General features: G+C 34.3%; 1 protein-coding gene across 1 annotated transcript in view; it reads left to right on the forward strand.

Annotated features, from left to right (window-relative positions):
• The window catches only part of EIF4E (eukaryotic translation initiation factor 4E), a 35474-nt gene extending 8498 nt beyond the window's left edge, over positions 1-26976 (forward strand). The window contains exons 2-7 of the mRNA XM_008591338.1: positions 13289-13395; positions 17568-17663; positions 20979-21042; positions 21772-21885; positions 23274-23413; positions 25703-26976. Coding sequence (XP_008589560.1) covers positions 13289-13395; positions 17568-17663; positions 20979-21042; positions 21772-21885; positions 23274-23413; positions 25703-25817 — 636 coding nt within the window. The 3' untranslated portion in view covers positions 25818-26976. The remainder of the gene's footprint in view (positions 1-13288; positions 13396-17567; positions 17664-20978; positions 21043-21771; positions 21886-23273; positions 23414-25702) is intronic.
• The last annotated feature ends 316 nt before the right edge of the window (positions 26977-27292 follow it).

Here is a 27292-nt window from a genome sequence, read left to right on the forward strand (position 1 = left end):
TATTAAGCAGTGTCATACTCATAGTTTGGCTGGACATAAAATTCTTTTCTTCAGAATTTTGAAGTCATTGTTTCATGATCAGCTTCTCTTGTAGCTATTGATAAGTCTGAAATTATTTTGATGGCTTTTTTTTTTTTTAATGTGAACAGTTCCCCTTTCATTCCCACTCTCTGGAAATTTGCAGACTCTTTGTCTCCATTTCACAGAGGCTTAGCTTAGTGTGTTTTTGTCCATTAAGCTTGGTACTTAGTGGGCTTTTTAAATTTGGCAACTTATATCCATCACTTCTGACAGATTTATTAGTGAGTTTCCTCTTTTTTCTCTTCTCTTTGAAACAGTTACTCAGATATTGGATCTCTTGGACTAGTTCTCTGGGAAATCTTACTTATTTTCCAAGCTTTTATGTTTTATTTTTAGTTTCTAGGTGTTTTCCCTCCCTTCCCCCATTTCCTCTCTCTCCCTTTTTTGTCTTTAGAATGTTCACTTTTATAGCTTCCTATAATTGTTATATGCATGCAAAATCTTAACCTATCTTTTTGAGGATATATATATAGAGAGAGAGACATGTTTTTAAAAGGCATTTTCTTTTCCCTGTTTCCTCCAAGTTGCTTATTTTCTTTTTTCTTTTTGAACTCATGGCAGCAGTCCTACTGATTTGGAGTAGTGGAGGGGACTGACGGATCTAGCTGCTTCCTAAACAGCTTTCATGAATTCTTTTTGATTTACCACCCCCTTTGTTCACTCAGATCTTAAAGTTGCTGCCAGCTACTGACTCTAAGGATCCTGCTGTATACGTTGATCAGTTACCACTTGTCCATCTATATTCTAGCTTCTCTCTCCCCTTTTTTCCTCCTGCTCTCCCTATACTTGCATGCATGTTGGGTTTTGGGGGGTTTTTTTGTTTGTTTTTCTTCTTAAATTCCTTTACTATAGTTTCAGGGAGATTTTGATAGGGAGCAACATTAAATAACATTAATTTATTCAAACATTTGAGTGCCTGTTTTGTACCAGGTGCGTAACCCAGCTCTCCCTTAAGTTACTGAATTACTGAACAGGAAAAAAATAATGTTTACATTTTAAAAGTAACTTATTGTTTCATTCCAATTATAGAATACAGTGTTAGTTTTTCTATAATATTGGCAAAAAGTGCCAGGAATAATAAACCTAGCAAGTAATTTCCAGCATTCATGTGCCTGAGTGCAAGTGCCTTCCACAGGGGCTCAGGAATTATGAAACTAACAAGTAATTTGCAGGATTCATAAATAAAAGCTATACACCTGTACTAAGGACTTTAATGTAAAGTAATGTAAGAGGACTTTAATAAATGAAGAATCAGTCAAAGCTTGCTTTTGAAAAAGATTTAATATTGGAAAGATGTTCATTCTTCCTGAATTTAAAACCTAAATTCAGTGTAAATTGAAACAAAATGCCAGGATGTTCCAGGAGGTGGGGTACTACACTTTATGCTGGAGTCTGAAGATTTTGGCCTGCTGGCTAAGAATGGCTTTTACATTTTAAAGGGTTGTAAAAAGAACCAAAACGAAGAAGAATAAATGATAGATTACCAGCCTAAAATCTGGGCCTTTACAGAAAAGAGTTTGCCAACCATTGCTTTATAAAATGATTGTGAAGTTTATTTTGAAATATAAACTAATGAAAATTGGCAGTACATTTTTGAAAAGGAAGAGAAAGGGGAAGGGGGAACAGAACTTGTGCCTTACCATGAGGAAAAACATTACTAAACAATGATAACTTTTTAAAATGTGATATTGTTGGAGAAGTGGACTGGCACATCACTGGGACACACTGAGCAGTCCAGAAGTAGACTAAGGGATATATTTGGACTTCACTATAATTTTGTTATAATAAATTTGGAACGTTTAGATTAGTGTGAATACAGTAAAAAATCTAATCCCAACAAATAGGTGTTCTCTGGTAATATATTTTGGTTCACTTGTTTGTGGACTTTTTTTCCCCTTACCTTTTCCCTTTTTGTGTCTTTTTCTTTTTTTCCTTTTAAATACTTTTTTTTTTAAGAGCAGTTTTAGGTTCACAGCAAAATTGAGCAGAAAGTACAGAGCTTCCCCATTATCAACATCCTGCACCAAAGTGGGACTTTTGTTACAATTGATGAAACTACATTGACTCATCATTGTCACCCAAAGTCCATACTTTACATTAGGGTTCACTCTTGGTGTTGTACATTGTATGGGGTTTGACAAATGTATCTGACATGTATCTAACATTATAGTATCATACAGGATAGTTTACTGCTGTAAAAATCCTCTCTATTCTGCCTGTTTAAAATCTCCCCTGCATCTCTTTTGCCTTTTCCAGAATGTCGTATAGTTGGAAATATACAGTATGTATCTTTTTCAGATTGACTTCTTTCACTTAGTAATATGCATTTAAGTTTCCTCCATGTCTTTTTGTGGCTTGATAGCTGATTTCTTTTTAATACTGAATATTCCATTATCAGGATATACTGCAGTTTATTTAGGACTTCTCAAAAGTAAAGCGCTCTAAATGAAGGTGCTAATTGTTTATATGGGTCTGTAATCTGCAAGTCCAGTTTCCTTATTAAGGCTACAGTTTACATTGAAATTTTAACTTTTAACTTTCAACATTATTGAACTTTTAAAAAACACATGGAATTTAAATAGTTCAACTGCCCATTTGTTTAAACTGACTTAAAGATTGAATTTCTTAAAAAACCAAAATTTAGGGCCTGCCCGGTGGCGCACTGGAGAGTGCGTCGCTTGGGAGTGCGGCGGCACTCCCGCCAAGGGTTTGGATCCCATGTGGAGACCGGTTCCCGCTCACTGGCTGAGCGCAGTGCGGGCGCAACACCGAGGGTGGCGATCCCGTTGCCAGGCCCCGGTACGGGCGCGACACCGAGGGTTGCGATCCCATTACTGGTCAGTAAAAGAGACAAAAAGGAAAAAAAAAAAAACCCAAAATTTAATTAGTATTATTAAATTTTAGTTATGCTTTTGAAAGTTTTAAAAGTTATAAACTTAAGCAGCAGTTGAAGTTTTCTTTAAAAGGTTTGCCTTTCAAATTTTTATTATAAAGATTTAAAGAATAATTAAAATAGAAATTACTCTGTTACCACAATCAACATGGTTTTGTGCAGTGAAAATGCTTGTTTTAGTGTTATTGATGTATTTTGAAGCATTTTGACTTTTGTATAATGTTCAACTTATGTAAATATTTCTATAGTTATTTTTAAATATGAATTTTCTGGTAGCATTTGGTTTAAATGGTGGTGACATTTAAATTTTATTGTTAGCCTCGTTATCTTTCTTTCTTTTTTTTTTTTTTTGTCTTTTTTCTGTGTCCGGCAACGGATCGCAACCCTCAGTGTCNCGGGAGCGCCGCTGCGCTTCCCAAGCGGCGCACTATCCATTGCGCCACCGGGCCGGCCCTAGCCTCGTTATCTTTCTAGGTCACATTCACACATCTGTTATTTCTTGTCTTTGTCATCACTCACCCCCCCACCACTCCAATCTGAATTTGTAATCTTGATCTAAGGATAAGATGTGCAGAGTAATTTGGTTGATAGATATTAGTGCTCCCTTAAAAGTTAGTTTATTTTAAAATGTAATAAAGTGTCCACGAGTCCTTTTAGTAATTAAAAATGCTTCTAAATTTTAAAATTGTGTATTAGAAGATCAGAAATTCAGTTGTGGGCTGTAAGGATTTTTAAAAAATTGACAAAATGGGGCTGGCCCCGTGGCTCACTCTGGATAGTGCAGTGTAGCGCCGACGCTGAGGGTTTGGATCCTATATGGGGGTGGTCGGTGCGCTCGCTGGCTGAGCGTGGTGCAGGCAACACCATGCCGAGGGTTGCGATCCCCTTACCGGTCAGGAAAAAAAAAAAGTGACAAAATGTTAAGCTGGCTGACTATCCAGACATATAAATATTAGGCTGTAGCCTAATAAGCTCAATCAACTCTGCTCACTTATGAATCTAGTGCTAGTCGTTAATTTTGATCAGGTAATTGGATTATTGTTATTTAAGTAGATTAAACAGCTTTTTTTTTTTTTTTGGTGGCTGGCTGGTATGGGGATCCAAACCCTGGACCTTGGTGTTATCAGCACTACACTAACCAACTGAGCTAGCTGGCCAGCCCTTGAAGTATTTTTAGACACAACGAAGTTTGTACAAATTATCACAGCTCTTCCTCAGTACTCCAGCTACCACTATTTTTTATTATTGTTTCAATCATTTTAATATGTCTTTTTTTTTTTTCCTTTTTGTCTTTTTTCGTGTCCGGCAACAGATCGCAACCCTCAGTGTCGCGCCCGTACTGGACCGGGACCGGCAACGGGATCGCAACCCTCGGTATTGCTCCCGCACCTCGCTCAGCCAGTGAGCGGGAACTGGTCCGTATGTGGGATCCGAACCCTCGGCGGGAGCACCACCGTGCTCCCAAGCGGCGCACTGTAGCAGTGCGCCACCGGGCCAGCCCTAGAAGTACTGTCTTTTGAAGCAAAATTGATACATGGGGTCTCAGAGTCCTGAACTTTCTGAAGTTCATGGAAAGAATCGTATTAACTTCCAATTCTATTTTTCATGAACTTTTTGAAGTACCCTCTTATATACTGTTAGGGTTATGCTGCCTGGAAAGAATTGACCTTGGTAACCATTTTTGGGCACCTTTGAGAGTGAATTGAGGGTTCTAGTAATAATTATTTTCAAAACTACAAACATAAAACTAGGACATATGATATCCCTAGCCATAAACCCCCGATAGTCCTGGATTTAAATGTACAGTGTAGCTAGGATGCATTAACTTTCTGAGGCTTAAGTTTGTCTGGAGAGTGGAGAAAATAGTAGTTTCACAGAATTGTGAAGATTGAATACATTGAGATAATGTGTAATTTATAGAGATAATGTATATAAAAATATGTAGCACACTGCCTGCTTAGTAAATGTTACCTATCAAGTAAAAGCTCATAGTTTGGATGAGGTGTGAGGATTGGTGTTACTATTTGTAACTAATTTGTGACTAATGTGCCTAACTTAGACAGTTCCTTTCTTTCTCTAGCCCCATTTGATCTGTTTTATTTTGGTGCTTGATTTCAATGTTCTTTATGCCATTCCTTGATAATAGTTCAGCTCACTGCCACATTCTAGCCATTCATTAATTTATTGAGGCCAAGAGTATGGGGAATAAGGCCATAGAGTTTGATGCCTTCATTACAGAAAAGGGGAAATAGGGTATCTGGGAGTACCTTTAGAAGTAGGGTAAGTGGGCTATCCTTGGTGGCATGTTACTTTAAAATGACTTTGTAGTGTCATTGGTCACTGTTGCTCTGGGGAGAAAAGGTGATTCCTTCTACTTTATATCTAGAAGCATCAGATACAAATAATTTAGGGAATACAGGAAAGTGATATACAGTTGGCCTTCCATATCTGCAGGTTCTGCATCGTGGATTTAGCCAACCTCCAATCGAAAATGTAGTTAGGCCTGCCTGCAGTGGTGGTGTCTATACTGAACATGTACAGATCTTTTGTCATTATTCCCTAAACAGTACAATATAAGAACTATTATTCACATAGCATTTACATTGTATTAGTTATTATAAGTAATCTAGAGATGATTTAAAGTATATGGGAGGATGTGCATAAGTTATACTCAAATATTATGCAATTTTATATCAGGAACTTGAGCATCCTTGGATTTTGGTATCTGAGGGGGCCTGGAACCAGTCTCCTGCAGATACTGAAAACAAAACCTTTTTTTTTTTTGCTTTCTAAAACAAATCAAATAGCATATCCAACACAGCGTGTGGCCATACGGTTTGCCTTGAATAAAATATTTGGAGAATAAGAAGCCAAGCAACTGTATAGTTACGATTTTTAGCCACTCTTTTTAAAGTAATATTTATTTTGTGTTTCCTATGTAGCAGACAATTTAAATAGTTTTTATTTATTAATTCATTTAATCCCCACAATAATCCCATGAGGTAAGAGCTAGTATGCCCATTTTAAGATGAGGTAACTGAGGCCCAGGTAGGTTAAGTTACTTGCTCAAACTTGTACAGCTGTGAATGGCAGAGCTGGGATTCCAACCTGGGTAGTATAGCTCCTAGAGTTTGTGATCTGAACTGGTACATCTCATACTTTGGAGGGAAAAAAAAATAGATAGATAATAATAGATAAAATAAATTATATATAAAATATATTTATATATATAATATATATTATATATTTATAAATATATTAATTTATTATAAATAAATTTATTATAATAAATTATATATTTATAATATATAAAAAATATATAAAAAAATATATATTTTTTCGAACAACTTCCAAATTAATACTTTTGTAAAAGGATAAAGATAAGATGAAAAAATGCATATAAAATGTAAGTTTGAATTTGATTAGTTTCAGCTGATGTAAAATTGTCACATTGCTATAACAGTTTCTAAAAGTTTACTTGCCATTTCTGTACTTAACCTCACTGTAGACTGTAATCAGTTTGTGGGCCAGCAGTTGTCTGTTGACCACACTTTGAGTTATTGGTTTAAAACTCTTATTTTTGTACCAGGGGAACTATTGATTTTTATATACTTCAAATTAAGGGTTAGGTAATATCACTTAACCTGGAAAAAAAATCCTGGAAGTGTCTAGTGCCTTGTTTAATGAAGGTAGTAGAGGATACAAATTGGATGTCCTGAGGGGGAAGGCTCATTATTTCTAGAAGAGATATGTGTGTTTGGCTTGAGAGCTGATGAGAAATCTTGAATGTTCAAAACCATGAAAAAGTACACCATGATTTTGGAATTTAAGCAATACAGATTTGAACATAGAATAATCTAAGATTTAGTCAGATTTATTAGAGAAAACACTACAGAAATGGTACTAGATCTGGGAAGTATGTAGCTTTACGATATTGGGATTGTCTCATTAGAGTTAGTATTATGCCTGATAATTTGTGCTCATCTTTGCAGAATCTACAGAAATGGTACTAGATCTGGGAAGTATGTAGCTTTACGATATTGGGATTGTCTCATTAAAGTTAGTATTATGCCTGATAATTTGTGCTCATCTTTGCAGAATGTAGTAAAAAGGTACCTAAGATTCTGTGCAGGTAATTGTTAGACTGGCCAAGCACCTGATGGACTTTTTTTCTTCCCCTTCAACTTTTTCTTCTGTTGCTGTGGCAGCACACTGAGCTTGGGACCGCTAAATTATAATACTGAACATTTTTATTTCAACCTCATAAATTCAGCAAATCTAAAACCAGGTTTAATATTTTGCGTTAAACTGGTTGTCTTTTTCTATTCCCTTAGTTGTCATCTGTATGTAGTCTTTTTGACCTGCCAGTTAATGGCTTCTGTTGCCCACCCATGAAAGGTATGCTTTCAGCCGGCCTTTGAGGCCTTTCACAATCTCACCCCCACCTACCATTCTAGCTTTATCTTTGCTTTCGTGAACCCTCTCTTTCACCCACACTGGTTACCATCTTCCAGATAAAAATAGCACCATCCCATGGCTTTGCTCTTTCTCACTTTTCTGCCCCTTGAAATGTGTTATACAATGGTTTTTCAAAGGCAGGTTGTCTTTTATTTTTTATATTTTTTATTTTTTCCTTTTTGTCTTTTTTACTGACTGGTAACGGGATCGCAACCCTCGGTGTCACGCCCGTACTGGGGACTGGCAACAGGATCGCAACCCTCGGTGTTGCACCCGCACTACGCTCAGACTATTATGCCTAGCCTAATAGTCTGTACTTCCTGTCTGTTTGTTTGGGTTTTTTTGTTTTGTTTTGTTTTGCATCTCTTTGCATCTTTGTGAGCGGGAACCGGTCTCCACATGGGATCCGAACCCTCGGCGGGAGCGCCACCGCACTCCCAACCGGCACACTCTCCAGTGCGCCACCAGGCCGGCCCGGCAGGTTGTCTTTTAGGTTAAAATGTGTTTGATTACTTTGAGAGTAGCCATAATCTGTTAAATTAGCCTTTAACTTTTTTGTCCAGCTAATTTTTAAACCTAAAAATATTGGTAAAACATGGACAGGTAAGATGTAATTTCCAGTGAAATTTGCTCATTAGGAGACCACCAGCCTGAGAGAGCAAGGAAAGTGATGTTGTAGGCCTTTGTAGTAAAGAGTTTTGTTTTTAAACTGAATGCAAATTTAGAACTATTTTACTGTCTGTGCTCTACAGGAAGCAACCTTGGAATAAGTTTGTATCTCTTAAAATAGAACTTTCTCTTTGAAATCTATTTTTCAACTTCCGTACAGATTAATAAGATAATCACATTTCCTTTACTTGCTTATTTGCCTGTCTTGTATAATTAAAAAATAACTGATTGGGATAATTTTTCAAATGTATCTCATGAAAACACCTGTTACAGAGTTTTCAGGGAAAAGTTTGTGAAGTTGATGGTACAAGCCCTGCTGCACCTATTTTGTGGTTCATGCTAAGTCCCGGATGCCTCAGTTAAATTAGCTTTAGGAAGAATTTTAAGAGGGAGTTCAATTTTTAAATATTTAATTTTATTTTTAAATTTAGTTTATATTAAACATACTTAGTAAACTAAAACAAATTATGAATAATTTGGAGATTTGACATAGCTAATTGAAGTTTATGTTTAACTGTGGAGTAACCTGAAAGAATTTTTGTTAAAGTTCTTTTAAAAGTGAAATATATTTCTTTGTTCTGATTTGGTATAGTCCCATTATTATAAATCATTTTTTGATTGAGGAATTTAATACAGCATGTCCACTTTTCATTGTATATAATGCAATAGATTCAAAAAGTCTATTAGACTCTGTGGGGAATTAGACTTTACGCATAGAATTGGACCATCCCCAAAGAACAAGCCTGAAAGTTTTAAATAACATCCCATATGGATATTATGTTTCGTTTTATCCAAGTTAAATATAAGAAAGGAAAAACATCTTGGTTATTTGAATTGAGGTTAAGAGATTTTATAACAAATAATAAGTTGAAGTAACAGAAAATGATTTCATAATTAGGTATGTCTCTACTCATTCTCTTAAACAGCTTGTCCCTTTTTACAATAATTTACAAGATATTGCAAAATGAAGAAGCTTAAAGGATGAATGGTTAATACTAAGCTTTTTGGTTTAAATTGCTGCTGATTAAGAATGGATTGAGATAAGTAGATCACAGAATATAACCTAAATGAGAAAATTTTTGCCAAGAAGGTATTTCCTTTTATATACGTTTTAAAATATTAATGCCCTTGTAAGTAATTTTCATCAGGAAGTAATTTCTAAATTTTATTGTTAGATTTGGTCCATGCCACATGAATGAGTGTTTTGATAGCATATTTGAGTATTTCGTGTTTTATCTTTGAAACTTGGCTATTAAAACCATCCTACTTTATTAAGAAGATTTGAGAAATTCATATGTTAAAAAAATTGAACATGAGTCTAGTAAATTGTAGATAGTAACTTAAGAGACTAAAAGAGAAGCATCTATGTGCATGAATTTAAAAATTTTTTCAAATACTGGGAAGATGATTGTATATGGCCAGTAAACAATTTTTATGATATTTCAGAGCATATCTTAAAATCAGATATGTTTATATAATATTAAAAGTGAGGGCTTGCCAGTTACCTCCATTGGTTAGAGCATGGTGTTGTAACACCAAGGTCAAGGGTTCAGATCCCCCCACCAGCCACCAAAAAATAAATAAATAAAAGTGAAAACCAAAGGATTTTAAATTAGTATCTTACTGATTCATACTCTACACACAAGGAGTAGCTATTTTGATTTTAGTTATAGGAAAAGTACAAAGTCGTGTGTTCTTAATATAAAGATTACATCATCTGTTACTTTAAGTAGGACTTTTAGTTTAATTCAAAAGGATGCTTTTTTTAAGTCTAGGAATTGAACACGTTTTTTTCCTGAATGATTATCTGCTATTAGTTCCTATCTGTCCAAAGATTTGATACCATCTTAGTTTGCCACCATTCTCCTAACAATAAAAAGAATGGAATAATAGAGAAGAAGAGAAAGTACTAAACAAGTTAAAGGTGACATTTTATACCCCATGAAACTTGTAATTACCCATACAGTAATTACTTAATTGTTTTTTATGTGCTGCTGAGGTAAAATGTTTAAATGTTGTGATAGTGTGGTTTATAATGAGGATTTTGAGTTTAGGAGTAAATTCAAGAGAATTTATAGTACTACTTAACTTTGGGAGGAAGTGTTCTTTTACTGGCATACCCAGCCTCAAACCCACATATACTGGACTTTTGGGTGGGACCATTATTATTTTGAATCCCATAGGACATCAATATTATTGCACCTTTAAACTGTTAATAGTCTGTACTTCCTGTCTGTTTGTTTGGGTTTTTTTGTTTTGTTTTGTTTTGCATCTCCATCCTCCCATCTGGGATATGTTCCTTCCAGGCCGAAGATTTCCCTTACTTTGGATCCACTGGAGGGCAGGGGGTGAGGATGGGAGGTGGTAGTGGTGTGTCTGTTGGTCTGAGACTGTCTTTGTTTCTTTTGTTTTTGAAGAATATTTTTTTCTAGGCATCAAATTCTAAGATGAAAGATTTTTCTTTCAGCACTAAGATGTCATTTTGTTGTCTTATGGCTTTCATAGATTTTGTTGAAAAGTTAGCTGTTATTCTTGTTGTTTCCAAGAAAATTGCTTGTGTGTGTGTTTTCTGAGTGCATTTAATATTGCCTCTTCATCTTTGGTTTTCGTGTTATTCTGGTGTGCCCAGATATAGTTTTGTTTGTATTTATACTGCTTTAGAGTTTTCTGACCTGCTTGAACTTGTGACTTAAGTTTTTGATCAGATTGGTAAATTTTTGTCTATTTCTTTATGTTTTGCTTCTGTCCCATTATCTCTCATCTTGTCCTTGAACCTTTTAACCATCTTCCACATTTCTTAAAGGCTTATTCCCTCCTTCTCTGTGCTTCAGTTTGAGTATTTTCTTTTGACCTGTCTTTGAGTTCACTAATGCTGCATTCTTCTGAGTTCAGTCTGTTACTCATTCAGTGAGTTCTTAATTTCAGATATTGTTGTTGGCAGTTTAAGAATGTCTATTTGATTACAATTCCTTTTTCAAATATTCCCAATATTTTCATTTATTTTCCTTATCTTTTTTATATTTTGCCATGGTAATCATAGTTATTAAGTCATCGCTGCCTCCAATGTCTGGATCATTTCTGGGCATCCTTCCATGGACATTTTAATCTTTTGATTGTTAGTCACTTTTAAAAATTCTTTGCATGCCTAGTAATGTTTGATTGCTAGATATTGTAGATAACATTAATAGAAGCTCAGGATTATATTATCTTCCTATGAAGAGAGAGTACAGTTTGGTTCTTGGAGACAGTTAATTTATAGGTAGATTACCTTCATCTTGTCAAGGCTTGGTTTTAGGATTTGTTAGACAGGTATATTTCAGTTTTGCTTTACTCATAAGGCTTACACCTTACTCCTAAGAGCATGTGATCCTTATTGCTAGGTTATGTCCTTTCTATGATTTTGTCTAAAAGCTGATGGTTTTCCCTCACTTTGGCTGGGTCTGAACCAGTTTCCCTAATTCTGGAGTTTTGACTCTGCTGTTCTCTGCTAGGCCACCCAGAGTTGCACTCTGAACATGCCAGATTAGGAGTTAGCCAAGCACCTCTGAGGGATTTTTACATAGAATTTGGGGGCTTCTCTGCAGCTCATTTTTCTCTGGTTCCCTGTCCCCCAAAGCCCACCTTCCTTGACAGTTCTAAGTCTGTTCCCTGTTTTCTGTATCCATTGAGACTTCCACTGTCTGGAGAATATGATTAATTTTAAGATAGTGTGTGGGGTAGGAAATAACATTCAGTAATTATCATCTGTTGGAAGATTTAAATTGATGAGAAAATGCTGGTTAAAATGGTGATTTTAAGGCGTTGACTATTGTATGTAAACTTTAGGGCCTAAACTATTTTATGTAAACATTTAAATTTTATTCAGTTGAATAATCAAGCCAGTAAATTCCTACTGGGTTAAGCACTGTGTTATTGGCAATTCAGTTGTGAGCAAAATTAAGACGGCCTCAGTTCTGAGTGACTTTATAGGCTACTAGAAGTTCCTGCACAGGTTATATGTTGATAAGAAAAAATGAATTTTTAAAAATGAATACTTATCACCTATCCACTCTGAGGTCTTTTAGATCATATATATCTGACTTACATATCTTGTTATGTTAACATATATCTCTGTTGTTTTGCTGGTTCAATTTAAATCTAATACCCAAACACTTGTTGCAGTGCCTTTTTTTTTTTCCTTTTTATCTTTTTTACTGACCAGTAACGGGATCGCAAGCCTCGGTGTCGCGCCCGCACTGGGGACCGGCAACGGGATCGCAACCCTCGGTGTTGCGCCTGCACTGTGCTCAACCAGTGAGCGGGAACCGGTCTCCACATGGGATCTGAACCCTCGGCGGGAGTGCCGCCGTGCTCCCAGGCGGCGCACTCTCCCGTGCACCACTGGGCCGGCCCTTTTTTTTTTTTTTTTTTTCTATCAGCTTTTGTTTCAGCTTCTGGTGCCTTTCCTTGGCTATGTGTTTTGTTGATAACAATTTATAATAGGATGAAGAGCTACATGAAGGAATTTAAGATAGGTAAATACCTATCTTAAATTATTATCCCCAGGCTCCTTTTCTTATATTTTTAGATGATATTAATTATGCCTAGCCTACAAAAAGATTTAAGTTCAAGCCAATGTCCACCTTTGCTTGGTGCCCATTGAAAATGTCAAGTTATTGAACTTTTAAATTACCATAGAGTAAACAGTATGACAGGAAGGCAAAGACCTGTTTATCTTTGGCTTTGTCCTTTACAGAGCTTTTTTTGTCATTGTAATACCATTATTATACTCTTCAAACTTTAGTTTTCATCCCCCCCACCTGACCATTGCCATAAAGTACTCTATATGCCATAAAGTACTTTAATATGATGGTATGTTAAGAAAGAGAGCCGATTTTCCCAACTTGTTGCATAGTCTATGACAGTCTTCCTGATATTAAAGAAATGTGCAAGTGGGGGGATACCTGTGTATATAATTGTTATATTTTTAAGTTTGAGAAACCCTTTGCTCTTAATGAAGAGATACTAGAATGGAGAGTCTGGTTCTATTCTTATAGGTTGGTATTTAGTCTGTTTTATGTAATCATCTGCTTTTAATTTCTTCTTAAAGATATATTATCAGCAATATTAGTTCAAATTTGTTTAGAATATTGCTATCATAGGTATGTTAAGAAATTTAAAATAATGTTTTATATTATTTTTCACTAGGAAACCAACCCTACTCCTAATCCCCCGCCTACAGAAGAAGAGAAAATAGAATCTAATCAGGAGGTTGCTAACCCAGAACACTATATTAAACATCCTCTACAGAACAGGTAAAGCTTTCTGACACCTTGGTTTTCTCACTTAGGCAGTAACATAAATGGTATGAACAGGGTGAACAAGGCATGTTTGAAGGGCAAGGTTAGATGAGACTAGTTTTAGATGTGCTATGGTTTTGGGTTCCATTTTTGCTTGGATGACCCATGACTAGCAAGCAGTTTTGTGGGTTTTTTTTTAGGGGGGTGGTGCAGCTGAACTTGTGACCTTGGTAGTATAAGGCTGTGCTTCAACCAACAGAGCTAACTGGCCAGCCCTATAGCAAGAAGTTTTATGTGTGAATCTTGAGCTCAGAAAGAACTCGGCAAGAGATTGGTTTGAAATTCATCAGTATGTTGGTGGTAATTGAAACAACAGTAGTAAATTAGTTCTCTTAAGGAAAAGCGAACTTAGGACAAATGCCTGGAATACCAGCATGTAGGGTGTTTTTGTTGGTGGAGAATGCTTGGGAAGGATATAGAGATAAGCTAGGACAGAGTGGTCATGAAAACTGAAAAAATGGTTTGTTCTAAGAAAAGGGTGGTCAACAGCTCATGTGCCAAAAGGTCAAAGAAAACAAGGTCTCAAAATATCCATCAGATTGAACAATAAAAAAAGTTCTTGCTGACTTAGGAGAAAGTTTTTTAGTATAGTGTAGATGATAGGAAAAGAGACTGGAGCAGTTTGAAGAGTGTATAGGACATATACCAATGTATACAGCCAGGAACAGGTAATTTGAAGTTGGGCTGAGAAATTGAAAGGAGAGCTAGGGGATGTGGAGTCTGGAGGTTGGTTTTGTATTTAAGAGACAGACAAATTAGGAGAGGAAAAAGAGGCAAGATTAAAATGACTTAAGTTTTCATAGTTAACAGTGTAGTAGGAAGTTGAGTTCATTACGTGATTTTTTTCCAACTCCATCCACTCCTTCCCAGTATGTTTGTGTATTTACTTATTGTTATTCTGGGTTATACAATGGATATTAACTTGAATTCACTGAAGGTTGATTTGTAGGAATAAAAAGGCAGCTTATAACATTGTAAGAATCTAGAGAAAAGTAAATTGGAATTAACCTCTGAAGATCTTAAAGTATTTCAATTCTTTTTATTGTCTTTCTTTTCATTTACTTTTCCAGGGCAGACCTTTTACTTTATGTACTTAAAAGAGCCCACAGGCCTGTTCATAATTTAGTTTCATTTATCTAAAAAATATATTTTCCCTTTATGGCCTTAGTATTTTTATCTTTCCTTCATTATCATGGTAGACCAACTGAAATAATATAACTATGCTTAATGCAGTTTTCTCCTCAGAGACCCTGTGGTTCAGTTTATCCTTCAGTGAGGAACAAATTAAGTTTTTTATACAATGGGGATTGTCAGCTAATGTGACGTTAAAAGTCAAATAGTTCATAAAAGGTAAAATCCTTCCTCAGGAAAGCATTGTACAAAATGTATTAAGTTGAACAATTGATTTAGTAGCAGTTTCATATAGTTCAACTTAATAGTACCACCAAAACCCTTAAGAGATTTTTTTTTTGTCATTTCAGTGATACCTTATAAAAAAGCTAACTCTGTATAACTTCTAGCTGTCTGTGAACATGGTCCTTAGAGTTGCTGTTATAGTGGGGAGAAGTAATCAAGGCATATATCCCCTCACAGCTCGGATGAAATCTGAGAAGAGAATCCTGAAAAGTGTCATCATAGGATTTAATCAATCTGTTTACTGATGGCACTTTAAACAAATTGATTAAATCCTAAAACGAAGTCTCTGGGGACTTCAGTTTCCCAATAAATTCCACTTTTTATGTAAAATAATTTGGAAGGATATAATAAAATGCTTTATGTTCAAGTTTTGGTAGTTTCTGTATTATTTTCATTACTATTGCAGAATTTATTATGCTTTATTTTTAAAAAACCCATAATTATTATAAGAAAGATTAAATGAACAGAGTACAAGTATATAAGTAAAAGTTCTTTGCCTTCTCAAATATACTCACCCTATTTTACTTTTCTCCACTCCCCGTAGTAGTTAGCATTAAGTTTGGTTTGTATTATTCCATACCTTTTAAATGCACATATGTATACTTTTTTTATGCAAATAACCTTACTGTTAATTTTGTTTGTTTGTTTGTATGTGCAGATTTGGCCTCATTGTTTTAAACTACTATCTTGTATTATGTGAATATACAGTCATGTATTTTATCAGGCTCACAATAATGGGTGTATAGATTTTTTTCCCCCTATTTACAAGCAGTGCTGCAGTTTACATCCTTTTGTATTTATGCACTTGTATGAATATTTATAGGGTGAAATTTCAGATTTCCTAGGAGGAAGATTACCCTTTAACCACCTTTGCCAATAATGCCAAATTACTCTCCTTTATCGGCTTATATTCTTTAATGGTTTGAGAGTTCCTGGTTTCTACATCCTTCCCCAACTGGTGTCATCATCTTTTTTGTTGCCAATCAGATTGGTCCTAGTCTGATTTGTGAAAACAATGTCTTATTGTTTTTAATATGTATTTCTTTATCGATGTTGTAAAGCATTTTTATGTGTGGAAGTTCATTCACTTCTTTTGTCCTTTTTTTTTTTTTTTTTCTTTCGGATTTATCTTTTCAAGTTTATTTCCAAGCATTGTATATTAGGGATGCTAGTCAACCCAAAGCTGGGGATGGGGGGGAGTGTTAAGTTGAAAAAGTTTGTCTAAATCACTTGTCTTTTAACATTGTCTGTGGAATTAGATGTTTTTAGAGGTTTTTAGTTTTCGCATAGGCAAATATCACTTTTCCTCCATGGCTTCTGGGTTTCATATCAGTCTTAGGAAAACTTTACCACAAATTTATCCTTTTTGGTAGCTGCATAGTAATCTCTTGCATGGATGTGTCATATTTTATTTAAATCAGCAGTTTTTAAATGTTTGGTCCTGCAACCCCTTTACACTCTTAAAAATTATTGAGGACTCCACAGAGCTTTGATTGTGTGGATCTTTATCTATTGCTACTTACTGTATTTTTATAGTGAGTAATGCTAAGATGTTACTTTATTTTTCACTGATATTATATATTCATTTTAAAATTATATATTCATTTAAAAGGCCCATCACATGTTAACATAAGTAACACATTTTAATGAAAATAACTATTATTTGAAATGAAAAACATATAATGGGAAGAATTATTGGATTTTTGCAAATCTATTTAAGTGCCTGACTTAATAAAAGTCAGCTGGATTTCTGTAGCTGCTTCTGCATTCAGTCTGTGGAGATAATTTGTTTCAGTGGAAGTATAAGAAGAAAATATGGCCCCACACAGGTACATGGTTGGAAATGGGAGGAGAATTTTTAATGGCCTTTAAAAATAATTGTGGATACTCTCCTTTACTACTAGGTTTCTTATAGGTTAGTTGCAATATGCAATCTGAAACTGTATCCAAGAACTTTTACTATGTTGCATTAAAATTCACTTGTCTATCTTGCAGAAACTACTATCTATAGCAGAAAACTACTCATTATTTGCCACTGTAATAACAACTGTCATTTAAAAAAAAGTATTTTTTCTAAATTTTTGTGGTAAAATATGCATAACAAAATTTCTTTTCTTTTTTTTTTGGTGGCTGGTATGAGGAAGTTAACCATTTTTAAATGTACAGCTCAGTAATGCTAAGCACATTCACATTGTTGTGCAACCAATCTCCAGAACTCTCTTCATCTTGCAAAACTAACAACTCTGTAACTCTGTTAAACAACATTTCCCATTCCCCATTTCCCCATGTCAAGCCCGGGCAACCACTGTTCTACTTTCTCTTTCTGTGAATTTGAGTACTGTAGGAATTCATTTAAGTGGAATCATATATTTATCTTTTTGTGACTGGCTTATTTCACTTAGCATAATGTCCTTAGCCTTCATTCATGTTGTGTCAAATGTCAGAATTTCCTTCCTCTTTAAGGCTGATGAATATTCCATTGAATGTATATGTTACATTTTGAACACTTGAGTTGCTTCCACTTTTTTTTTTTTTTTTGGTGGCTGGCTGGTATAGGGATTGAACCCTGGATCTTGGTGTTATAAGCCCCACACTGTAACCAACTCAGGTAACTGGCCAGCCCTGCTACCACGTTTTGACTATGGGGAAGAATGCTGTTGTGAACATAGTTGTGCAAGTACCTTTTTTTGACGTGGATTTTTTATTTTTAGATGGGCGCTCTGGTTTTTTAAAAATGATAAAAGCAAAACTTGGCAAGCAAACCTTCGGCTGATCTCTAAGTTTGATACTGTTGAAGACTTTTGGGCGTAAGTAACTTTATTTTAGGATATTTGTTGTTTTATTAGTTGTGTGTTTTTTCATTTTAAGTCAGATGAAGGGTGAATTGAATACATAATGAATATTCATCTACAGAACTACCTTTTGTTTGTCCATCTGCTCACAAATGTTTGAATTGGTGATTATGCCTCAACAGTTTTAGAAAGCTTGTAACCCTTTAGCCCTGAATATTCTCTATTCCTTGTCCTGAGATATCCTGGTTTGAGAATCCTTTATTGCCCCTCACACTTCTGACAACTAGTTGGAACTTGTTTCCTTTCTTGGTTACCTATGTACATTTGCCTCATAACTATGTATTCCAGAGTTGTTGGGTCATTATTTCTGCAAACTCTTCAGGTGCAGCATCTGGAATTTCCTTTTCCAGGGATTTTGAGATATCAAAAGGCTGAAGTGTTCAAAATTCAGGGTTTGTTGAGAGAATGATAGTATCTATTATGATAGTTTATGGATTTCATAAACTTTGTGATCCACTTCAAGAAGAGTTGAAATATTTTTGAGATTTTGTTTCCAATTTAGCAAAAAATTAAGATTTGAGATCATAAACTGCATGACTTCAAATTAGAATTTAAAATTATAAAGTCTTTTGTTTCAAGAAGTTTGATATTGATTCTCTAAAAACAGTTAACTTAGTGTATCTTATTTACTTGGAGAATGTGTAGGAAGTATTATTTGAGAGCATGAAAGGCAAAAGTTATTAAAAACATTTTAAGAGCTTGAAATTACCTAGCAATTATCTAAATATTCTGACTCGTACATGTATATTTTCAGATCTTATATATACTGAATTAGTGATGCTACTCTTATGTTTTAATGTAACCCCCTAAGTCTATTCTGCCTACACAAAGGAATAGTTTGTGATCATAAAATTCATATATGAATTTCTGTCCTCAAGGGCAGAAATAATATTCTTCTGTATGTTTTCAGTGCCTGGCCTGTAGGAGACATTTAGTATGCATTTGTTTGTATCACTGAAAAAAAAACAAAGCATAAAATTGTTGTGGGGCAAAGGCACAGAGCAATTCAAGACCGATGTTAGTGTTGTAGTTTTATAGCTCTTTATTTTAGTGTTGCAGCTCTTTGTTCAGTGTTACGGTGCCTCTTATTGCTTGTAAGCAAGGAAAGCACTGGAGGGCAGAAACCCCAAAGCCAGTGTCTCCCTGAACAAAGGAACCAACCCCTTTATATAGCCTAAATTCCCGCCCTTCTCTCTGCTAGGTTCTCTTTTAGGTCCTCTTATGTAAGTGAGGGATGCTGTCCTGCTAATTTGGATTGGCTGGTTATGGGACACAGTCTGTTGGTCACTTTAGGAGCCTAATTTGCCTCTGGCCCCTGGGGGAGGGTGTGAGACTGCTGTTATCTCATAGAAGGCGGGCCCAAGAAGCAAGCAGGGTCAATGGTAGGGGCTTGAATTTCCAATGGAGCATAAAGCTTCTAAAACAGTTTCTCAAGTGGAAAAGGGAAAAGCTCAACAGTTAAAATTGCTTAAGGTTCCCTGCAATAAAATAATTAAAGAAAACTGTTGTGAACTAATCATGTTGAGAGTAGTAACTTTTTATTAAAAGCATTGTCTTAAAAAAAAATAGAACTACATTTAAGCCTAATTCATTGGTCTAGTTGTCTAGTTAAACTAGTGTTATTCATTGCCCTTCATCAAAACATCAAGTGCTTTTTCTTCTTTAATTGTGTTTATTCTAATTGTGTTTATTCAAGACTCTTGAATAACTCTCCAGTCTTCTACACAAAAAAATGCTCTCTAGTCTGTAGAGGAAAAGGAAGTGTCTTGAACCACCACCACCCTCACCACCACCCCCCAATATATTTGCATTTATGTAATTTATTTGGCTTTCACCAGCTTACATAATTGTATTTTTAACTTGTTTTCTAGATAGAACATTGCCCCACACTTTAGTTATGTGTCATGTCATTGCATAGTGGGTTTTTATACTGTAATTTAGAGATATGAAGGAATTCTTCAGCTATCTACAAATATCCAAGCCACTTGTTAGTTTTTCACTTTTTCTAACAAATTTAGTGAAACAATATTGAGTCCTTTTGTATTTATCCATTTTGTGTAGTCTTAGGGTTCTGTTTTAATTTGCCATTTAGAGATTCTCATTACAAACTTGCTTAAGAGACCTTAGGGTGCTATGAAAGAGAATGGAGGCAGCAAAAAGAAGCATTAGTCTTTTCTCCCTTGAATGCCATTGAAGAAGGTCACTCCCACATTATCCATTTATTTTATGAAATTAGTGGTGCTAATTTTATAGTCACTGGTAGTATCCAGGCCTTTTTGTTGCCTAGTGGAGGCTGTCACTGATAATGTAGTTAAAGAAGAATGACCATTAGGTAATGGTTCAACAAACCTTATGTGGTCTTATGCTGTCTCACTCAAACTGGTTTTGTGTGTTATACTATGGAATATGATTCAAAGGATGCCAAATTTTTTCTGAAATCTCTACTTGAAATATTTCTACACTGGGTTAAAATAGCACCAAGAGAATCTGACTAAGGATAATTTCTGCCATCTAATATTGGAGACAGGCAAAGCATTCTTACTCTCTTGCCAATTTTAAACAATTTTGCTGTAAGGGACCACAGAAGATCAAATGATCTAGTCTTCTACCTTCAGGCAAGTGAATATCAAAGTCTTCTTAAATGTTACTCTTATTTTGATATTTAGAAAATAGCTTAAAAATACAGATCCCAGGGTTCCACCCCATATTTGAGTGATTATAATCCCCAGGGGATTGGAACTATATATATTTTTTTAAAGCTTCCCAAATGATTATTGTGCTGATTAACTAGTAACAGTTTGTGGTGTTTGGGAACCACTTGTCTGTTTTGCTCTTGGATACCTTCAAGGATTATAATATTGACTGTTTGGGTTGTACAATCCTGGTCAGAGAGTTTGTCTTTTCTCTTGATTTATTTTTTGGTGTGTTTGTGAACAAACAGCTGTTCATTAGCCTCATAAATTCTTTCATCTACTTAAAGTTCTTCAATGTAGATATGAATGCATTGAGTTAACTAATATATTAAAATATATTTTTGTCAATAAAATCTTTAAAAGTATTTTCTTGAAAATAATACGTATCATCAGAAGTTGATTCTTCAACTGATTGTTATTAAGATCTATTTTGTCCATTCAGAAATGGACTTTGTAGAAAAATAAGTAAACATCTTTTTTCTGTTTATTTTTCATATTTTCTAATGTGTATATATGTAAGCACGGGAATTCTGCATTATATATTCTGTGTTTTTAATTGTCCTCTTCTTTTACCTAGTCTGTACAACCACATCCAGTTGTCTAGTAATTTAATGCCTGGCTGTGACTACTCGCTTTTTAAGGTACGCTTAATTGGCGATTTCATATATTCACATATTTATTTTAGGACTGTATCATTCAGGTATTCATTAAGAAATCTTGCCAAAAACTTAGGAATAATTTATACTATGATATTAAGACTAACAGTTAAATTGGCTTTAATAGGCTTTAGCTCTATTTTTATATAGAATAAATAATAATACAAATAAAAAGTAGTAATGATAAAAAATAATATTTTGCTCTATTTATATATAGTATAAGTAATAGAAATTGAGAGATAACTGGGCACATACTGAAGTTGATTTTAATTGGAACTTTGATTATCCAATTCAATCCCTTTATATTTTTGAGCAGACTGAGTTTGTCAGGCATTCTTAACTTGGGGTGCATGGGTCCTTGAGGTATTCAGGTAAAAGGGGGATGAAGCATCCATTAATTCTGAAATTGCATAATTTTTACATGTACTTTCTAGGTATAGAAATTGTACATGGTTTCCAAAAGATGTCTGTTACTCATAAGGTTTGACAGCATCCAAATTATGTTTTAATAGCTAATAAGTGACAAAGTCAGAACTCTATTCTGTAATCTCATGCCTCTGGGGCTTTAAGTCCTGTATTCTTTTTAAAAACTATATCAATGGCAGTTTTGTGGGAAATACAGTAAAAAGTTGACAGTGTTGTTGTTTGCAGTTTCTGAAGATTATCTCTCAAAGTAACAGTATTGTCTAATATTGTTGTCTTCTAACCCGGTAGGATGGTATTGAGCCTATGTGGGAAGATGAGAAGAACAAACGGGGAGGACGATGGCTAATTACATTGAACAAACAGCAGAGACGAAGTGACCTCGATCGCTTTTGGCTAGAGACAGTAAGGTTTTTAAATTAAACCAGTTTTAGAGGCAGTTTTGGAATACTGAAACTTAATTTACATTACATTTAACTTTGGTTGCTTAATTTAAGGAGAGATACTGCTACTCACACTAGAAAATCTAAGTCAGCAATTATTTGTGTTCCTCACGGGAATCCTATATACTTTACATACTAGTACAGTGAAACTTCCGACCACATTACAAATCGGATATAAAGTGATTGGCAATTGACTCTCACCTTCCACAATAAACCCACTGGTCATTTCATTAACCTCAAAATTACACAACTTCACACTTTGTTTTATTAAGGTTTTTGCAACCCACTTACAGCGTTGCTGTATTCATAACAAACTTTTTTTTAGATCAATGAAGCAAATAATGAAATTGTTGCTTAATGCCATTCAACTTACATGTTGTGATGTAACTTGGAACTTTTGGCTTTATAAGGCTTTTTCTGTAGGCATGTTTCAATCCCTAAGCTTTTGACAGGGTTTATAGTTTCTTTTATATCGCTAGCAATTGACACTGTCTGGTTTATAGTTAACGCTTATTAATTACTTAATAAATATTTGAATGAATATTTTTTTTTAAGACGAAACAGTTTTGCTTTTGGGGAAGATCATCAGTAATTACCATTTTAGAATTCCACATTTAAAAGTCTGTACATTTTAGTTTTTGCAAGATGAAAAAAGTCCTGGAGACAAATGATTGTGATGGTTGTACAACAGTGTTGAATCTACTTAATGCCAGTAAACTGTACACTTAAAAATGGTTAAAATAGTAAATTTTTTTTCAATTTTATTTATATTTATTTTTGTGGAGTACAGTGTGTTGTTCCAGTACCTGGATATACTACACAATGATTCTTCTAGGGTAGATAGTAGAGTTTTGTACCTGTTAGTCTGCCATTTCTCCTTCCACTCACCCCTTCCCCTCCTGGCCTCTGGTAACCTAAAATGGTAAATTTATGTGTATTTGCCACAATAAAAATAAATTAGCAAGTATTCATGAAAAAGAAGAACAAGAGGCAGTAATGTAATCATGATAGCTATTTCAGTTATTCCATTAATAGTTATTTGCTGGCAAATATGATTATAAGCAGTGGCAGAGCAAATGAATGTTAATAAAATGATTCATCTTCAGTCTGTGACTTGACATCAGTTGTCCAATTTGCTGAAAAAGTTTAAACAAATGTTAATGTTTTTGATATTAAATGAAAAACCATAAAAGTGAATTTTTAAAAAGTCAGGACAATGAATTATATACATAAATAAAATTTAGGCATTTTAAAATTAAAGTTTTGTGTATGTACAAATATAGAAAAGACATTTGCAGTCTAATAAGCTGTTTATAATCTATTGGATGTAATGTGGGATTTTTTTTAAAGCTGCTGTGCCTTATTGGAGAATCTTTTGATGACTACAGTGATGATGTATGTGGAGCTGTTGTTAATGTTAGAGCTAAAGGTGATAAGATAGCAATATGGACTACTGAATGTGAAAACAGAGATGCTATTACACATATAGGGTAAGTTTTGCTTTTTGCTTACTGCTTTTACAATATTAAGGTAACTAAAACCAGAAGTTCTTTTATTTATAGCTTTAGAAATAGTTGGGTTTCGGGCTGGCCCCGTGATTCAGTCTGGAGAGTGTGGCACTGGTAGCGCCAAGGCCGTGGGTTCAGATCCTATATAGGGATGGCTGGTGTGCTCACTGGCTGCGCGTGCTGCAGACAACACTGTGCCGAGGGTTGCGATCCCCTTACCAGTCAGAAAAAAGAAACAGTTGGGGTTTGTAGATCGTTATTTTCCTTGTATTATTTTCATGAACAAATTTATAATTTTGAACTGCTTATTAGTGTTCAATGTCTTGTTTGTATTTTTTTTCATTTCTATAAAATTGCTTTTTCTCAGCAATGGAGTATATGAGCACTCTTTGACATGTAGCATTTTATTCACTTACTGAATGAGAATGTAAGTATTTTTTCCTGCTTTGAAAAGCGCTATTTGAAAAATACAGCTACTTTTGATAAGTGTTAATGTTTAATATTCATAATAATTCAGTGAATATTGGCAAATGGTATATGTGTATTTTTAGCATATTTTATACACTACATAGAATTTTCATTGAAGTTTAAGTAACGTATCTTGGTTTTTGTCCATATTTAAAATCCACAGGTGTAGGTTCTTACTTTTTTTTTTAAATAAATTTTACTCTTTACAAAAATGTCCTGTCACTTTTTTTTTTTCTCCCCAAACTAGGATTTTCTTTTTACCACGTTTAAATTAGTAAAAGTTGATTTTAAATTTTTTGTTAAATTCAAGTACTGGTCATTCATAGGTAACAAAGTGTTTGGTTTACCCCTTTGTGATTTTTCAAGCATTATGAATTTTCATGTGAACGTAATTCCTTTCTGGATCAAAAGGTATAGGGATTTCCTAGGTTTCATTCTATGTGGGGTCTGTAAGAGATAGTTCATTGTTGATTTATCATCATATGTACAATCTTTCTGTCAGTAACAAAATTTAATTGTTGTAGGGGTTTTACATTTCCTTGAAAACTAGAGTTAAAGAAATTATGAATTTCATTTCTGTGGAAGTTTTGTATTTGTGTCAATATTAAATGTTTTTTTAAAAAGTTGTACTGCTGCTATCTGGCACTTTTAATGGTTAATAATCGAAAAGGATGCATTGTATCATAATGTAAGTCTGATAATAGTTGCGACTTATTACAAAATTATTTTAAAATACCTTATTTGGGGGAAGATAGTAAAATATTCTGAAGAATAGAGTATGGAAAAACTATCTGTGAGAGAGGATTTCATCCCATGAAAATGTTTATTCGTTTATTTTCATTTGATTTTGCTGCTTATTTTTGAATTTTTGCTTTTTTTCCCCTTAGGATAAAGACTCAAATTCCTAAGGTGACCTGTGAGGCTCTTTGTGATCTTTCCCAAAGATCTTGTCAGCCTTACCTCATATTCACTTTTCTTATGAGCCATAGCCACACAGACTTATTTTTGTTCCTCAGCATTCAGATGTGCTTTGTTTTCTGAACTTTATACTTTAAACCTCATGACTTTTTAGGGGGAGATTTCTCTAATTTTGTAGATGGGATTAGATCCTTCTTGATATGCAGTATTATAGCCCTTATACTTATCCTCTTTGACACTCATTTTGTTCTTAGAATAGAGCCACATCTTATTTAAAATTAGATTGTAGAGTTAGTGTGTAAGGTAGAAATTACGTATGTTTTAAATTATCGTGAAAATATCATAAATCTCCCTCAAAGTGTTTGATTTTGTGCAATCTTGTCAATAATAGATATGATAAATGTAATTGTGTAGTAATATATAATATTTACTGGGGCTCATATGTAAAATATAATAACATTTTAGATTAAAGAATGAAAATGGACATATGCATGTTACTGATTTTTGTGTAAGTATGCTTGTGATACAGCTCCGTCATATGTATTTTTTATTTTATTTTATTTTATTTTTATTGATTATTTGTGTTTTCCCCACTAGACTGTAAATGCCATGAGCCCAGGGACTGTCCCTTCTTTGCTCATTATTTAGTAATAATTGTCATAGTACCCAATACATACTTGATTGGCTCAAATGTGTATTAAGTGATTAATCAAGATTGTTGTGTAAATGAAGAGTTAATTGTGCTAAAAGAAAAAGGGTGTGCAGTTTCCTATTTCACTCTCAAGTCTAGTTATATTAGTTTTTTATATAAAGATTAATACTTCTGAATTTTTAAAATTATTTTTTGGTGAATAAAGTTAATGGCTACTTTCCTTTTTCTTCCAGGAGGGTATACAAGGAAAGGTTAGGACTTCCTCCAAAGATGGTGATTGGTTATCAGTCCCATGCAGACACAGCTACTAAGAGCGGCTCCACCACTAAAAATAGGTTTGTTGTTTAAGAAGACACCTTCTGAATATTCTCATAGGAGACTGCGTCAAGCAATCGAGATTTGGGAGCTGAACCAAAGCCTCTTCAAAAGCAGAGTGGACTGCATTTAAATTTGATTTCCATCTAAATATTGCTAAGATATAAGAGAAGTCTCATTCGCCTTTGTCTTGTACTTCTGTGTTCATATTTTTTTTTTTTAACTTTGGCTAGAGTATCCACTGTCCCAATCAAAGAATTACAGTACACATATCCCTAGAATCCATAAATGTGTTCCTGGCCCACTCTGTAATAGCTTAGTAGAATTTCCATTACAAACACGTTTTACTTATTCACAATATTCTAAAAATAACTTGCATTTCTATACCTTATAGGAAAAAATTCTGTTTCTGTTCCATTGTATGCAGGAGCATATTTTGCTGGTTTGAAAGAATATGATGCATACAGTTTTCTAGCAATTTTCTGTTTCTTTTTACAGCATTGTCTTTGCTGTACTCTTGCTGATGGCTGCTAGATTTTAATTTATTTGTTTCCCTGCTTGATAACATTAGTGATTCCGATTTCAGTTTTTCATTTGTTTTGATTTTGTTTTTTTCCTCATGTAACATTGGTGAAGGATCCAGGAATATGACACAAAGGTGGAATAAACATTAATTTTGTGCATTCTTTGGTAATTTTTTTGTTTTTTGTAACTACAAAGCTTTGCTGCAAATTTATGCATTTCATTCAAATCAGTGATCTATGTTTGTGTGATTTCCTAAACATAATTGTGGATTATAAAAATGTAACATCATAATGACATTCCTAAATAGAATTAGTATGACTGTTTTTGTATCTTTATGCTGTATTTTAACACTTTGTATTACTTAGTTTATTTTGCTTTGGTTAAAAATGGCTCAAGTAGAAAAGCAGTCCCATTCATATAAAGACAGTGTACAAAACTGTAAATAAAATGTGTACAGTGAATTGTCTTTTAGACAACTAGATTTGTCCTTTTATTTCTCCATTTCTGTAGAAGGAATTTGTTTTTCTTATTGCAAGGCAGTCTCTCTTGTGTCTTCTCTTGTAGTGTCTTCCACATGAATGAACAGCATAAGTTTGGAGCACTAGTTTGATTATTTTGTTTATTACAATTTTTAATAAATAGGTAGTATTGTATGTATGGAATTAAATTGACGTGGCTATTTTTGTTTTTTATAAAGTAAGGCACAGTCCTTCAGTTTTAGGTAAGCAATGTACTCTCATATTAAAACTGAGAATTGGGATCTTGGTGAATCACCATTTGATTGGTAGGAACAGGGATTGTAAAATTTGATTGCTGAATTGAAATGTTCTTATTAAGTGTCATAATGATAGCATAGGGAAGGTACAGGTGGTGGGGGCATATGCATTAAGAATTTTGTGGAGTAGCATGAGGAGGAAAAAAATGAATTTTGTTAGTGTTGCTCTCTAACTAGAATGGAATAAACAGGTATTAAGACATACTTA

Source organism: Galeopterus variegatus, unplaced genomic scaffold (genome assembly GCF_000696425.1).
Source record: "Galeopterus variegatus unplaced genomic scaffold, G_variegatus-3.0.2 Scaffold6845, whole genome shotgun sequence".
NCBI classification, from domain to species: domain Eukaryota; kingdom Metazoa; phylum Chordata; class Mammalia; order Dermoptera; family Cynocephalidae; genus Galeopterus; species Galeopterus variegatus.